Source organism: Dioscorea cayenensis, chromosome 14, assembly GCF_009730915.1.
Source record: "Dioscorea cayenensis subsp. rotundata cultivar TDr96_F1 chromosome 14, TDr96_F1_v2_PseudoChromosome.rev07_lg8_w22 25.fasta, whole genome shotgun sequence".
Lineage (NCBI taxonomy): Eukaryota > Viridiplantae > Streptophyta > Magnoliopsida > Dioscoreales > Dioscoreaceae > Dioscorea > Dioscorea cayenensis.
The window spans coordinates 2,963,248-2,977,805 of record NC_052484.1 but is presented as its reverse complement, the minus strand read 5'-3'; the positions used below and the strand labels follow the sequence as shown (position 1 = coordinate 2,977,805).

The following is a 14,558-nucleotide window of genomic DNA, read 5'->3' as shown; positions in this document are numbered from 1 at the left end:
AAAAACATAAAATTAGGGTTCCATTTCTACCTCTTATGGTTCATCCCTAGAACCCCCAAACCCTAAATTATCAAGTTTGAATTTTTCCAGAGAAATTCATGAAATTAGGGTTCGTTTATGAATTAGATCTAATGTTTATCCCAAACACCACCCCAAAAAAATAAATAAATAAAATTAGGGTTTCGTTTCAACTTCTTATGGTTCATCCCTAGAACCCCAAACTCTAAATTATCAAGTTTGAATTTTTTCCAGAGAAATTCATGAAATTAGGGTTCATTTATGAATTAGAACTAGTGTTTAGCCCAAAACCCCAACCCAAAAATTATGAAGCTTAGATTTTCCAGAGAAATTAATAAAATTAGGGTTTTTGCATGATAAAAGCACTGATTTTCCTCTTATCCCAAAACCAAACAAAAAATAATCAACCTTAAATTGTCAGAAGAAACTCATAAAATTAGGGTTCGTTCATGATTAATTACTAATTTCCTCTTTTATTCTTCATCCCAAAACCAAAAACCCCAAACCCAAAATTATCACGCCATGAACAATTGAACCCTAAATTAGATTATTTAAATACTTGAAAATTCAAAAAAAAACAAGATCCAAATCTACAACTAGACGATTGATCACAATCGCATCAAATAAAATCACAAAACCTAAAAGAGAAGAGAAAGAAGACTTCCAGATTAAACTTGGGGCTGAGACTCAACGGCAGCGGTGGAGTCATCAACGTCATCGTCGCCGGCATCGTTCTCCAATGTGCCGAGGTTGATGCAGGAGCAGCGCTCCAACGACGCGAAGAAGGCCGAGGCTATGAGCGCCATCACCGAGCTCGTCATTTCGATTGAAGCTTCTTTGAATTTTTCAGAGGCCCTTTAAAGAATTGAAGGTAATTTTGCATATGCAACCCTGTAAAATTTAAATTCATTTAATTTCACTTGCACCTCCTCTAAAAACTAAAAATTACATACTGCATGGCAAAATTTGGAAATTTTGATATTTGTGAACATATATTTTTGTTTTTTTTTAAAAATATTTTATTATCAATCTTTCTTTTGACAAATATGCAACAAGCACGTCTTATATAAGAGGAGTTAGAGACTATCACATACACCAACCTTTGGTAGAAGTCAAGTGTTGAAATGAAAGTTTCAAGTGAAGTTTTCAGTTTTATGTGTTTGGTTAAAAGAAGGGTCGTAAAAAAAATTTTAAAAAAAATTGATGGAAATGAGGTTCTGTTCACTACTTTGTAATGGAATGAGATTATCTTATTCTATTTTTTGGGTTGAGTTTATAATTATTTAATATAAAATTTTTAAAAATACTTTTCTATAGAAAGAAAAAATAAAGAATTAAAAGAAAAAAAGAAAAGATAAAAGATAAAAAAATAAATAAAAGATAAAAAGGATAAAAATAATAAAAGATAATAAAAGATAAAAAATAAAAAAATAAAAGATAATGAAAAAGATAAAAAAGATAAAAAAGGTAAAATATAAAACCATAAAAACAATAAAATATAATAAATAAATATATATATATATATATATATATATATATATATGTGATTTTAGTCGGTTAATTTTTTTTTGATAAATCACTCAACTTTGTCGAAATATCGGGTTTTTCTCATGAATTTTGGTTTTGTTCTGAAAGTCTTTCAGTTAAAAGTCATTAGCAATTTTCACAAACAAGTCACTCGGTGGATTAATATTGTCATTAGGCGGCGTGGCGGCGAAAAAAACCCAATCGGCGAAGCCTCACGTCGGTGTGCGATGTTAATCCAGGCTGTTGATGAAATGATAGTGACTGTTTTAAACAAAGCCAGAAATCGATGAACTGATATTTCGACAAAGTTGAGTGATTTATCAAAAAAATTAACCGATTTTAGTCACCCACATGAAAACATGTGACTGAAGTTGAAATGCCACCTTGCACAAACTTTTATGGAAGTCAAAAAATTGACCACTTTTACATTTTGACCTCTACTTTAATGAACCAATCAAATGAAAGTGTCACATCAATTTTTATTTCCGTCACTTCAACTTCTACTTCGGTAAATTAAACACGTCCGAAGTGCAACTGTAAGCTCAATAAATACCTATGCAATCATCTTTAGTAATTTTATGTTCAATTTTGAGATCTCTCTAAAACAAACAATTTTTTAAACATTTTACACAAAGTATCCGGTACTAATAGGTTAAAAAGCCGTTGGTTTCAATTATTTTTCTATCATCAAGGCTAAAAATTAGTCATCTAGCTTGTGCGCCCTCATCCAGTATCATAAAATTTTGGTAACAAGCTTACACCCACAATCATGGATCTGTTATCATTATTGGTATCACACTCGATTTTGACAGTGTGATTAATGTCACTTGGCTACGAGGGTTGGTTAGGTAAATAATTCTAAAATATATATATATTTTTAATGAAATTACAATTTTTTCATTTCTCTTATAATATTTATATAGTAATAATATTTGTATATACTTTTGCAGAGGTACATAATAAATTAAAGCTTTTTACAAGGGTTTATCTGCGATAATGAGAATGTCAGACGTGGAGTCCAAAGAGTAGTGCCACGTGTCCATAAGAGATAGAAAACGGATAAGGCCCGAATAAAGCGCGGGAGCTGCTCTCGAAATCGGAGATAAACGAAGAGAAGAATGGCGACCGTGTGCCTCCCGGCGGCCGGCGCCGGCCACTGCCCTCCATCACTCCGACGCCATCGTGTTCCTAAACCTAGAAAGGCACAACCTGGCCGATTCCTTTGCTCTGGTATGTGCTTCCTGCCTCTCAATTTGTTTCCATTGTGATTGACTGATGCTGTGGAATTCATAGAATTAGGGCATTCTCATGAAATGAATAGATTCAATCAATGCTCTGGTATGATTCAATTGTAGATTTTGTTGAGGTATCTTGGTAAAGTAACTGGGGAAATATCAATCTGTGTGAATTTATATATGGATGATTTTTTTGGTGATTTTGTGCCATTGATTTGATTGTTTATTTTTCTTTTGATTCACTTACTGATGTTTTGATGTGCATTTTGGTTCTTTTCAATGATTGAGGACTGAAAGTGTTGCATGCTGCCTTGTTTCCTGGTTCGGGAGGGAAAATTGCTGTGGGGGAGAGAATTAGGAAAAGAGAGAAGAGAGGGGAATAGAAAGGGAAACTTGGGGAACAATTCACCGCCTATATCAATCCTTATAACAACTGAGACACTCTCCACTCGAATCTCTCAAAATCCTTACATAAATACCTCTGTCACTCCACTTACAGCCATAACCACCTAATTATTCTCATGACAACCTGTTCATAGCCATCATTACATACAACCTCACTGAACTACATAACAAAATCATTAAATTTGGAAAATTTAGTTAATTCCTGTTTGTGTGTCCGTTTTGTCTCGATGGTTTGCCATAATTGACTAGTCATTGCACAGTTCGAGGCTTTCTTTATATTATTAATCCCCCTGACAGTCACCTTGTCCTCAAGGTGGAAGTTTGGAAATTCCTTATGAATAGTCTGACCCATCTCCCATGTAGAATAGTTTGTGAGTCTTGTTGTGCACTGCTACCAAGGTTTGGTGGAAAGGTCACAGCTTTAGAAAGAGCCAATCACCGATGGCGAAGACAACGTTGGATCGACTGGTATTGGCTTGATTATGGATCCAATTGTGATCTTGTAGGAGATTGGTGCAAAGGATGGCTAGAATTTGTGTGCGGGCTGAGAGCCGCTTGTCTACTGAGGTAATTTTGGAGGAGTTGGCAACATAGTCAGTGAGCGACGGTGGAGAATAGCCATAGACGGCTTCGTAAGGGGTCATCTTGATTGCAAATTACCAAGAGGTGTTATGATGCTGCTTGGCCTAGGGGAGATACCGTAGCTATTGTTGTGGATGGTCGGTGATAAAACACCGAAAGTAGTTTTCCAAGCATCAATTTAGTGCTTCAGTTTGATCATTTGACAGGCGGTGGCAGGCACTGTTCATCACCAGAGTAGTGCCTTGGGGTTTAAAGAGTTCACGCTAGAACAGCCTCATGAAAATTGGGTCTTAGTCTGAAATGATACATGGAAAGGATGACATGCAAACAGATGATATCCTGGACGAAGGCATCGGTGACTTGAGGAGCGGTGAACTAAGGTCCAATGCCAAAGAAATAAGCATGCTTGGAAATCTCTGTGGCATAAGGAGCGGTGAACTGAGGTCCCATCACTTGAGCATTTCTGCTATTCTAGTGTTTGATGGTCTGGTTATGGAGGGACCAGAGGCTTTGATGGTTTGTCTGAGCAATGACTGGTTGCCTAATAAATATTGCCTATGTTTGCAAATTGACTTAATGATGGTAAACATCTCACTACATGAGCCAATGAATTCTGCAACCTCGGTGTCAATTGCTTACTGGAGTAGGTTACAAGATGCCCGTCTAAAGAGAGTAGGGCGCCACTTCTGCTATTGAAGTCATCTATCTATATGACAAATGGAATGTTAAAATTGGGCAGTGCCAGGTAGTATACATCCCTTACTGAAATGAAAGGTCGAGTGAAAGCAGATCCCAGTAGCTTGAAGGGAGAAAGGCTGGGACAGCGAGAAGAATAAAAAAGAAGAGTCAGTCCCGAGTTGAAAACTCGGGACCAGAAAGAGAAAAGATAAGATGGCTAGAAAGTCTGATGGGATTGATTGGCATTCAATGCATGATTTTCGATAGGCTTTTTCATTTGTGGTAGACTAAACACCTTCCTAATCACAATAGACCGCGATCAATATTTGAGAGTGGCGTTAGGTCCTTTGCGTCACTCTACTCTTTCTTTCCCAAGCGTTAGTGGATGACGAGGAGCTGAGATCAGAGTTGGAGTGGATTGATTGTTGTATCAGCAACCAGTTGAGGAGCCCACTTGACTTAGAGGGAAGAGGCAGCAAGCCTTAGAGATTGAGAAGAAAGGGATAAGTTCAAAAGCCCTGTGATGTATTCGATTTAATTTCTGTTGCTGCTATTGATACTTCTTTTAACTGATGAAATATAGAGGTTGCGACTGAGCTCCATACAAATGCATTTTTGTGGAGCAACTCCATGAGAGGTGCCGCTAGAGAAAAACAACACCAAATGAATCATTTGTAATACCCAATAAGGCTAAGAAAACCCCGCAAGCTCTTGAGTGAATTAGGTAATGGTCAGGCTTGAATCATTATTATCTTGTTTTGATACACCGTGACGCCTAGCCAAAGATCCTGTATCCTAGGTATCCAATTTAGAAGCACCCGAATTCGCATTTGGCCATCTTAGCATATAAGCAATGCGAACTAAGTAGGGAGAGCACAGTTAGGCTTGAATCATTGTTATCTTGTCTTGATCCACCGTGACGCCCTAATCAAAGATCATGTATCCTAGGTATCCAATTTAGAAGCACCCGAATTCGCAGTTGGTCATCTTAGCATATAAACAATGTGAACAAAGTAGGGAGAGCACATCAGGCTTGAATCATTGTTATCTTGTCTCGATCCACCATGACGCCCCAACCAAAGATCCTGTATCCTACGTATCCAATTTAGAAGCACCCGAATTCGTATTTGGCCATCTTAGCGTATAAGCAATGTGAATAAAGTAGGGAGAGCACAATCTGGGAATATGCTCAAGGTGTGGATCCCACAAAGAGCTATAAACTAAGATGTCATCGAAAAAAACCAACACATATTTGCTTAGGATTCGCTGGGAAACCAAGTTCATTTGGGTCTAGATAGTCGATGGCGCGTTTGATAACCTAATCAGCATGATGAGGAACTAGTAATGACTTTCGTGAGTCAAAAAAGTTGTTTTCTCATTGTTTAGTGGATGAATTCAAACCTGATAATAGCTTGCACGGAGGTACAGCTTCAAGAATACTTGCGCTCCAGCAAGCTCATTGAACAATTCTTCTGTGGTGGGAATAGGAATTCGTTCCTTGATGGTAATGTCATTAAGGTTCTTGTAATCCATGCAGAAACGCCACTAATCCTTCTTCTTGACCAACAGGACCAGCAAAGAGAAGGCACTGGCGCTAGTTCTAATGATGCCTTCAACGATTGCCAACGATATTCGGGTCTATTGGTACACGGGTCGCCGATAGAGCTCTCACCGAGTGGTGAGAGTTCAATTCTCGGTTGAGGGCACATTTCTGGGAGTTGTGAATAGTGGTTGTGTATGGGTGGTTCCAGCGCCCACGTGACCGCGATCTCGTCCCCACTTGTTCCACCGAGGCTTGTGCACGTCCCTGGGACTCTAGTGGGTTCGCCCGCTCCTCTTCCCAAAAAAAATGATGCCTTCAACGAGCATTTCCTCGATGAGCTTCTTAATTTCTTACTTGTGTAAGTTTGGGTAGCAATAGGGTTTCACATTGACCAGTGCTACATTTGCATCAATGGATCCGGTGGTTAAGCTCTCACAGAAGGGAAGACCAGACGGAATAGATAAGGCATCTTCAAATTAGGTCAAAGATGTCGGAGGTGATAGATGAAGGATGGTGTGGCAGGACCAATTGTTGGAGTTGGGTCTGAGGCTTAGGTCTCAACTGTCAGGTGAAAGAACTGGGCCTCGTCTTAGGTGTACATTGTTTTGGCTAAGCTAGATGTGGTGATGTAGCTCAAACTAAGTTGTTTAACCCTATGAAACTTGACCTGAGTGCCTTGCCAATCGAACTTCATCCATGAATGTTAATAATCAAACATGATTGGGCCCAAGCCGGATATCTACTGGACCCTTAGCACCACATTTGCCCTATATATTGGTAAAACCGTAAAAGTGATAGGTCTATGCTAAAGGAAACTTTGTCAAGAGCATTTACAAGTAAGCTCCTGCATAATTCAACAAATTTTTATTGCTGACCGTTACCCAGAGGTGGTGGAAGGGTGACACTGTAAGGCCTAGATGAGCTACCAGAAGAACCTGAAGGAAATTGTTTGCGGAGTTGCCATCAATTAACACCACTACCTCATGACCATTGGTTGTGCAGGCCAACTTGAGCATTTATGGAACTACCTAACCAGTGAGAGCAAGGAATAAGATGCAAGGCAGCTCGTCATGGTTCTCATCACTATTCTGAAGAGAGTGAGTGTCCTCAGGGGCATCTTCTGCCGGAATGTCTTTGGAGGAATAGTCTACTCAGTCTTAGCTAAGAGACGGGGGAGTTGGCGGTGGATGGTAGTGATGGACAATAGTGAAATTAGCGTCACAGTTGAAGCACAGTTTTTTTCACTGGGCAGCCATTTCATCAGAGGACAGGTGTTTAATAGGAATAAGTGGTGGCCGATTGCTATTTTAGTGCTGTGGACTTGGGGAGAGAGCTGTTTGGCTATAAAAAGGACGAATGGCCGGAATTCTAGAAGTGTTGCACTTGTCCTCCATTAGCTTTGCCATACCCGTCTCATCATGCAAACTCTAGGGTTTTAATAGATAAAGTTCAAGTTGGATATCCTTATGTAGCCTTGAGAAAAAGCAATTGAGGAGATTACTGTGACTTGGACCTGAGATTCGGGTATATAGGTATTGAAATTCGCCGAGATATTCACCTACCGACGAGTGTTACTTGAGTTTGTAAATCTATGCCTTATTGTTAACAAAAGAGGAAGGCCAAAATCGAAGCTCAACTTACGACCTAGGTAGTCAGTACCAAACATGACCATTGAACCAGACAAGGAAAAGGTTTAAGGGTTGAGAGGTTCGATTGTGATTGAACCTGAATTTATACAATAAAACTATAAAATGGAAAATAATAAGTTAATTTTTAAGTCAAATGCATATAAGATATCGAACAAAACAACTCTTATCTCATATTTAAATTCAAAATCTCATAAGATATAAACTAAATTCATGAATATCATGCCAAATTAATTTCATGGAGTTCTTCGTACATTAAAAATTAAATACACATCACACAAAAATAAAGGCTCAAGAAAAAGATCTTAAGAGAGCTCAATGAAGGAGATCCAATGAATGGCGTAAGCTCCAATAAAAGTCTAGTTTAAGGGTTCCGTTTTTAAAACTTTTGGTATAAAAGCCCTTTACTTTAATGTGTTGCTCCGTCTTTATGGCTCTTTTTGGTCCCACATATAACTTGCTTTCAAGTTCAACCTTTCATTTTCAGTTTAAAAAAGTGTAAAACTAGATATATAATGACGCTGGTTCAACCTTGGGAATCGGGCCTAGTTCATCTGGTTCACGGTTGAACCGCCTGGTTCACACTGTTGAGCATTGGTTTTTAGCCAAGCCGGTTTTTTAAAGAAAACCAGACCTCCTATGCTTCTAGGTTTGATTCAACTAGGTTGAACCGGGTGGTTCAACCTGGTTTTAACTACATAGCGTATAACACAAACTCTTTTGAAGTAGTGAGCTGTTATGCCGAGTGCATATAATGGTACCATTGGAGCGCCAACTCTATCATATAGAAAGCTGTGATGGAAGGGTTTTGGTCAGCGACAATTTTGTGATAGGTGATGAAGTTTTCAATTTGAAACAATTAGTTAAGGACGTTGTCACCAGTGAAAAGAGGAATCACGAGTTTAGGCAATCAAGTAGAACTGAAGGGAATGGGATGTACTAAACTTTGAGGGCCGATGGTAGGATGTGGTGAAGCGGAAGAAGTCAGTGAAAGAGACAATGACAACAGTGGCTAGTGGAGCGGTGCTTTATTGAGTTTTGCAAGCTTTACCATCATATCAGCCATGACGTCCTGCTGGGAAGCAGATGACTTTTGTGGCATTTCAAAGGTCTCTAAATATTGTTATACAGTCGTGCACATAAATCAAGCTTAAAGAAGATGGAGTCGTGGCCTGACAACTGGTCCTTGATTGTGGTGAGTTGTTCCTCTGGAGCTCAGGTGCCGTTATCATTCCCTCAATCATTGGATGGGATGTGAACGTCACGTACTCTCAACCAAAGTACCAAATTGTTGCGCACCGCCTTGTGTCCTAGTTTCGATGGGACTCTGCAGTGAATTTGGGGAAGAATAGAGGAGACGGGAAGAGAATAAGAAAAAAAGAGAGTAGAGAGGGTAATAGAAAGGGAAACTTGAGAATCAATTCACTGCTCCCCTTTCACATTCATTTCTCAATATATATCAAACCCCATAACAACAGAGGCACTCCACGCGAATCTCTCAAAACCCTTTTATAACCACCTTTGCCACTCGACTCACACCCTAATCATTATCATGACAACCCATTCATAGTCATCACTGAACTACATAACAAAACCACTAAATTTGGTAAATTTAGTTAATTTCCTGCTTGTGCGTCTACTGCACCTTGATAGTGTGCTGGAATTGTCCAGACATTGTGCAGGTGCAGCCAAGTCCGAGCCCTTCTCTGTCAAAAAAAGTTTGCTGGCTGGTGTATGCCATGTGCACCACATATATCTCCATCATTATCTCCATCCCCCCATGTTCCCTGGGAATCTAAATACATGTGCATCCTTAGCTTCAATTTGAACATGAGACTCTGCTTCATGTTCACAAATGTAACCAAACCAAGCTCGATCCAAGAGCTATTAAAACCCTTTTCCTTGGTTATTCTAACATCCAGAAGGATATAGGTGCTGCCATCTTGCTTCCATCAAATTCAATCTCCCTTGATGTCTCTTTTAAAGAGGTTAAACCTTATTATTATTGTTTTTTTTTTTTTTGTGTGAAAAATGAGCTATATTAAGCAATAATAACAAAGCAAAACTAACACATCAAAACCATAAAAATTTAAAGACTGCAAGTCCAAACACGAGTGGTATCCAATAGGCAGCGAGGAAGGTTTAATCCCCTGTGAAAGACGGATCAGGACGGGCTTCTATGTGCATAAGTGGCTAAGCAATCAGCAAGAGCATCGTAATTCCTTGAGATAACCTCCAGGTTAACTAACGAGGAGCTGTTGAAAAGAGATTTGATGGCTCGTACTATATGAGCAAATCTCCAACACACCCTATCATCAGCATACTGAAGCAACTCCATCAAGCTTGCACAATTTGTTAGGATACTGTCCGGTCACAGGTTCTGATCACAACATTGTTCCAATGTCATGAGGATAGTAGAAGCTTCAGTGAGTAGGCTTGATTCCACTGTGACAGCGACAGATCTTGCTGAAACAACACATTTATTATCAGCAACTATTACAAATTGAGTCCACAAAGTGATGACTTCCTGACCCAAGAAGTGTCACTGGAAATAGTAATATAGGAGATTGTGAGAAAGCAGTAAACTCCCCAGCAATGTTAGGATACCCTGGAGAGAATCCAAAGGTGAATTGAAGCCCAATCTGAAACACTTTGTAAAAATCTGGATTATGGAAAATACGCTTGCAGCTAGCATTCCACAGTGCCTGGGCACAGGAGGAAAGTAATGTCATAGCTGCCTGATCACCAATTCTAGTTTGAAGTCACCAAAGCGGCCAATATTTAGATGAGAAACCATGGATCAAATTAAGATTAGCACCTGCATAAGAAGTCACCAAATTCCAACAAGAACATAGACGGCATTAGGAAAGGCACAACAAAGCTTGCAATAGGCATATCTGAATCTGGTTCAAGTTAATATGGAGACATTTGAAACACAGTAGAACATGTGAGTCAGAACTAAATCTTGCAGATTACCTAGTTAAAAGACTATTGAGACAAATGATAGCTGAAGAATCTAGCCATAAACATTAAAAACAGGTGACCCTACTTTTTATTAATATTGGCCTAATTATAGAAGCTCAAAGGGAAGGTATGTAATTAGTTTACTGAGAGAGCATAATTTTCATATTAGAGATATACCCTAACCACATTCCTGTGCAAGCGCTCTAATGTAGTGATTTAAGGTAAAGTTGTTTGTTTATGGTTGTATTGTGAATGGTTGGAACTGGGTCAAATTAACATTCAGCACAAACTATAAACATCAGCTAGTTGAGGCCATGTACATGTACGCCATCATACATGTCTACAGTTCCTTTACTCTTTGATTTAGGTCTTGGGCTGGGGCATGCACCATATCTATTATGCATGTGCTTCCAGCCCCCTTTTCCGTGTCCAACCCTATTATCTTTTTTTTTTTTTAATTTTTTGTTTTATGTTATTTTTCTAGCGGTAAGCTTATAGTGTAATGGATACTTTGTTTATTTATTGGATCTAATCCTATGTATATTGCACTGTTTCATTGAAATGAAAACATCTCTTCAGCTCTAAAGAACTAGCAACAGGCATCTTTGAAACTCTTGAGAAAAACCAGCACTTTCTTCTTTTTTCTTCTTTGCTTCCATTACTTATTCAGGGATACTCGAGCAACATAGCTTCATACTGAGACATGCTAGGAGATGAGTGCTTCACCTGGTTTTATTGTGCATTTTGGTTCTTGTCAAAGATTGAGGAGGTTAAAGATCCTGAGCAAAGAATGTTGTGGTATATTAAATTGTGGATTGTATTAATAATCTCAATTATATCCCTGGAAAAACTTCAGTTTCAGCAGACAATGTGAATTTATAGAGAGATGAGTTTTTGGTGATTGCTTTTGGGCCATTTCTTTGAGTTTTGATTCATTGAGTGAAGTATTCATGTGCATTTTGGTTCTTTTTTAGTGATTGACTAGGGTAAAAGTTTCAGGGGAGCGAATGTTGTAGGATAATCCAATTGGGAACTTTATTAATAAATCTTGAGGAAGTAACTTGAAAAACATCGCTTTCATCAGTTTGTGAGTTCATATAAAGATGGATTTTTGGAGATTGATATTTTGTCATTACTTTGAACTTGATTAATTGAGTAAACCATTGATGTGCATTTTTTGTTCTTTTTCAGTGAATAAGGAGGTTTCAAGTTTTGGAGAATGTGAATCATCATTTAAAGGAATGAAAGGTGTTGCTTGTGGCTTGCTGGCTGCCTGGGCAGTCACTGCTACATCTCCTGTTTTTGCTGCTAATCAGGTCAGGAGTTATACATTTGTACATTAAGGTACTGAATTTTTATCTTCACTGCAATTGTTCATGTTCATTTCATTCTACAGCTTTTGAATCATAAATTTGTATATGAATGATTATTTGATGAAGTTTGTGAACTTTACAGTTGTTTATGTGATAAAATCAAGAGAGTGAAACTGCTATTGAAAAAGATATTCCAATCTGTCTTCAAATTTGTGTTTTCTTATCAAGAGAAGTATCAGTGTTTGCTATTTATCCTTTCAACTGTTACTGTAAGCTGCTAACCACATGAGTCATGCATGATTCGATGAAGATAAAGAGTGCACAAGAGAAGACAGACTTGATCCAAATATTTATAGTCATTGTTGTGCGATGAAAAACTTCGGTTATAATTATATTGACTTGTATGTCTACAACATTACTTTGGTTAGATTTTGGTTTAGATCCAGTATCTGTTGCTAAAGTAAGGGTCATTATTTGTTATCGTTCTTATATGAAAACATGTTATGTAAGATAAACCAACTGATCACACCTAGAGAATTTAAGTGACACTTAGAAGAAAAGGCATTCAGATTTGGCATTCTTCAGGCCAAAACATGAAACTGCTGACTTTCAGTAAGATTTAATTTCATGAAATCTCATAATTTTAATTCTGACATCTTCTGAACATAATCCATGTCAAATAATAGTGTCGAGCCCTTTTTATATCATGCCCATTTTGGACCCATTATTTATCTCTGTGAGTGATATCATCCAATGACCATTGAGTTGGTTGTTTATGCTGATGTGATACCTGATGTGGATGACATGTGGACAAATACTTGTCCACATGTGATCACTGTTTTTAAATTATGAACTGAAAAAAACTTTTTTTTCCATGGCAATTGACATCCCTACAACCAACTTAACAACCATTAGAAGTCAACAATCATGGAGATGGATGGGCGGTCCAAAACGAGTAAAGGCATTTGTTTGAAAGGTCAAAATGAGCATTTTTAAGTTGAGGAATGAAAAGAAGCAACAAACCTGGTCGAGGAACCGATACTGATTTAAAACCTCACATTCTCATACCTTTTAATACATTGCCAATTGACTCATTAAGATCACATTGGAGATAGTTTTTATTTAAACTTATGAACTTTTTCCTTTTGTATGATTCATGATATAGAGGCTTCCTCCGCTATCAACCGAACCAAACCGATGTGAGCGTGCGTTTGTTGGAAACACAATTGGTCAAGCAAATGGTGTATATGACAAGCCACTTGATCTTAGATTTTGTGATTATACGAATGAGAAAACGAACTTGAAAGGGAAATCACTTTCCGCGGCCCTAATGTCAGATGCAAAATTTGACGGTGCTGATATGTCCGAAGTCATTATGTCCAAGGCATATGCTGTTGGGGCAAGCTTCAAAGGTAAATACAGGCTTGAATCATTCATATTTAGTCATATGGTTTGAAGGAAATAAATTAAGCAATTTTTTCAAAGAAATGCGGTTTACTAGTTCTCCGCCATGTGAAAATTATCGATTGCAATGTCTAGGAACACATGCGGGGAAATTTTAACTTCTGATGAAAACTTTGCAGGTGCAGATTTCTCAAATGCGGTTCTTGATCGGGTTAATTTTGAAAAAGCCGATCTCCAAGGAGCTATTTTTAGAAATGCAGTGTTATCTGGCTCAACCTTCGGTGAGGCTAAGCTAGAGGATGCTGTTTTTGAAGACACCATAATTGGCTATATTGATCTCCAAAAGCTCTGTACAAATACAAGCATCAGTGAAGAAGGGCGTGCCTTGTTGGGGTGCCGATGACCTCTACTGTTATTGAAGGCATTGTATCTTGATTTTGCGGCTGAATTTTTTCAGATTTCTCAACTTAAGCAGGGGAATGTTTTTGTTTCTTTGATCTTTTATTTGTTGATTTTAATGTCAATTACCTACTAAACTAAGATGGTTATGACTATAAATTATATGTTGTAATTTGGTACAGAAGCATGAGTATTGTTGAGTCCTAAACTATTGTGTTTAAAGATATAATTGAACTACATGAATGAAGTTCTTTGATTCTTATGCTTCATGATTTCTCTCCAAGTAAAATGAAAAATTATAGTGATGTCCCTGCCACCGTCAACAGGTCACGAATCATCAGTGACCGTCACTAGTCAGTCACCATCGACCACCATGGTCGGCCACCGACATCATCCCATCACCATCACCGATCAGCAACTAACCATTAGCATCATTCAGTCGTCGCCGCAAATTGACCATTAGAATAGTAGAAAGGGCATTGTGGTAATTTTATCTTTTTTGTTCATTGAACATCAAACATGGAACAACACAAGCATTTGTTTGTGTTGTACTAATGTGTGAATCAAATGGACCCAAATAAACTGTTTTAAGTCCTATTTGGATACATTGAAGGGTCTAGGGTTTGTTGTAGAAACTAGATTGCAAAATTAGAAAAGATAAATATATATGTGATGTAGTTGTAAATTGTTAATTAAAGTATGATAAAAGATCAATTGAGATTTTATCAAATGTTGGGAACAATTTTGAAATGCAGTTATGTAATCTTGTAGATTTCTCCGGTTATGTCCCTTGTTGATGTAATTCTATCTCCAAATCATATAAATTTGGTATGATCCTCTCTAA

The 14,558-nt window shown here is 38.0% G+C and overlaps 1 protein-coding gene across 1 annotated transcript; it reads left to right on the top strand.

Annotated features, from left to right (window-relative positions):
- Nucleotides 1-2,626: 2,626 nt before the first annotated feature.
- Nucleotides 2,627-13,983, top strand: LOC120275116 (thylakoid lumenal 17.4 kDa protein, chloroplastic). The gene is made up of 4 exons (XM_039281613.1): nt 2,627-2,775; nt 11,790-11,914; nt 13,077-13,323; nt 13,495-13,983. The coding sequence occupies exons 1-4, from the start codon at nt 2,664-2,666 to the stop codon at nt 13,716-13,718; spliced, it is 708 nt and encodes a 235-aa protein (XP_039137547.1). The 5' UTR covers nt 2,627-2,663; the 3' UTR covers nt 13,719-13,983.
- The last annotated feature ends 575 nt before the right edge of the window (nt 13,984-14,558 follow it).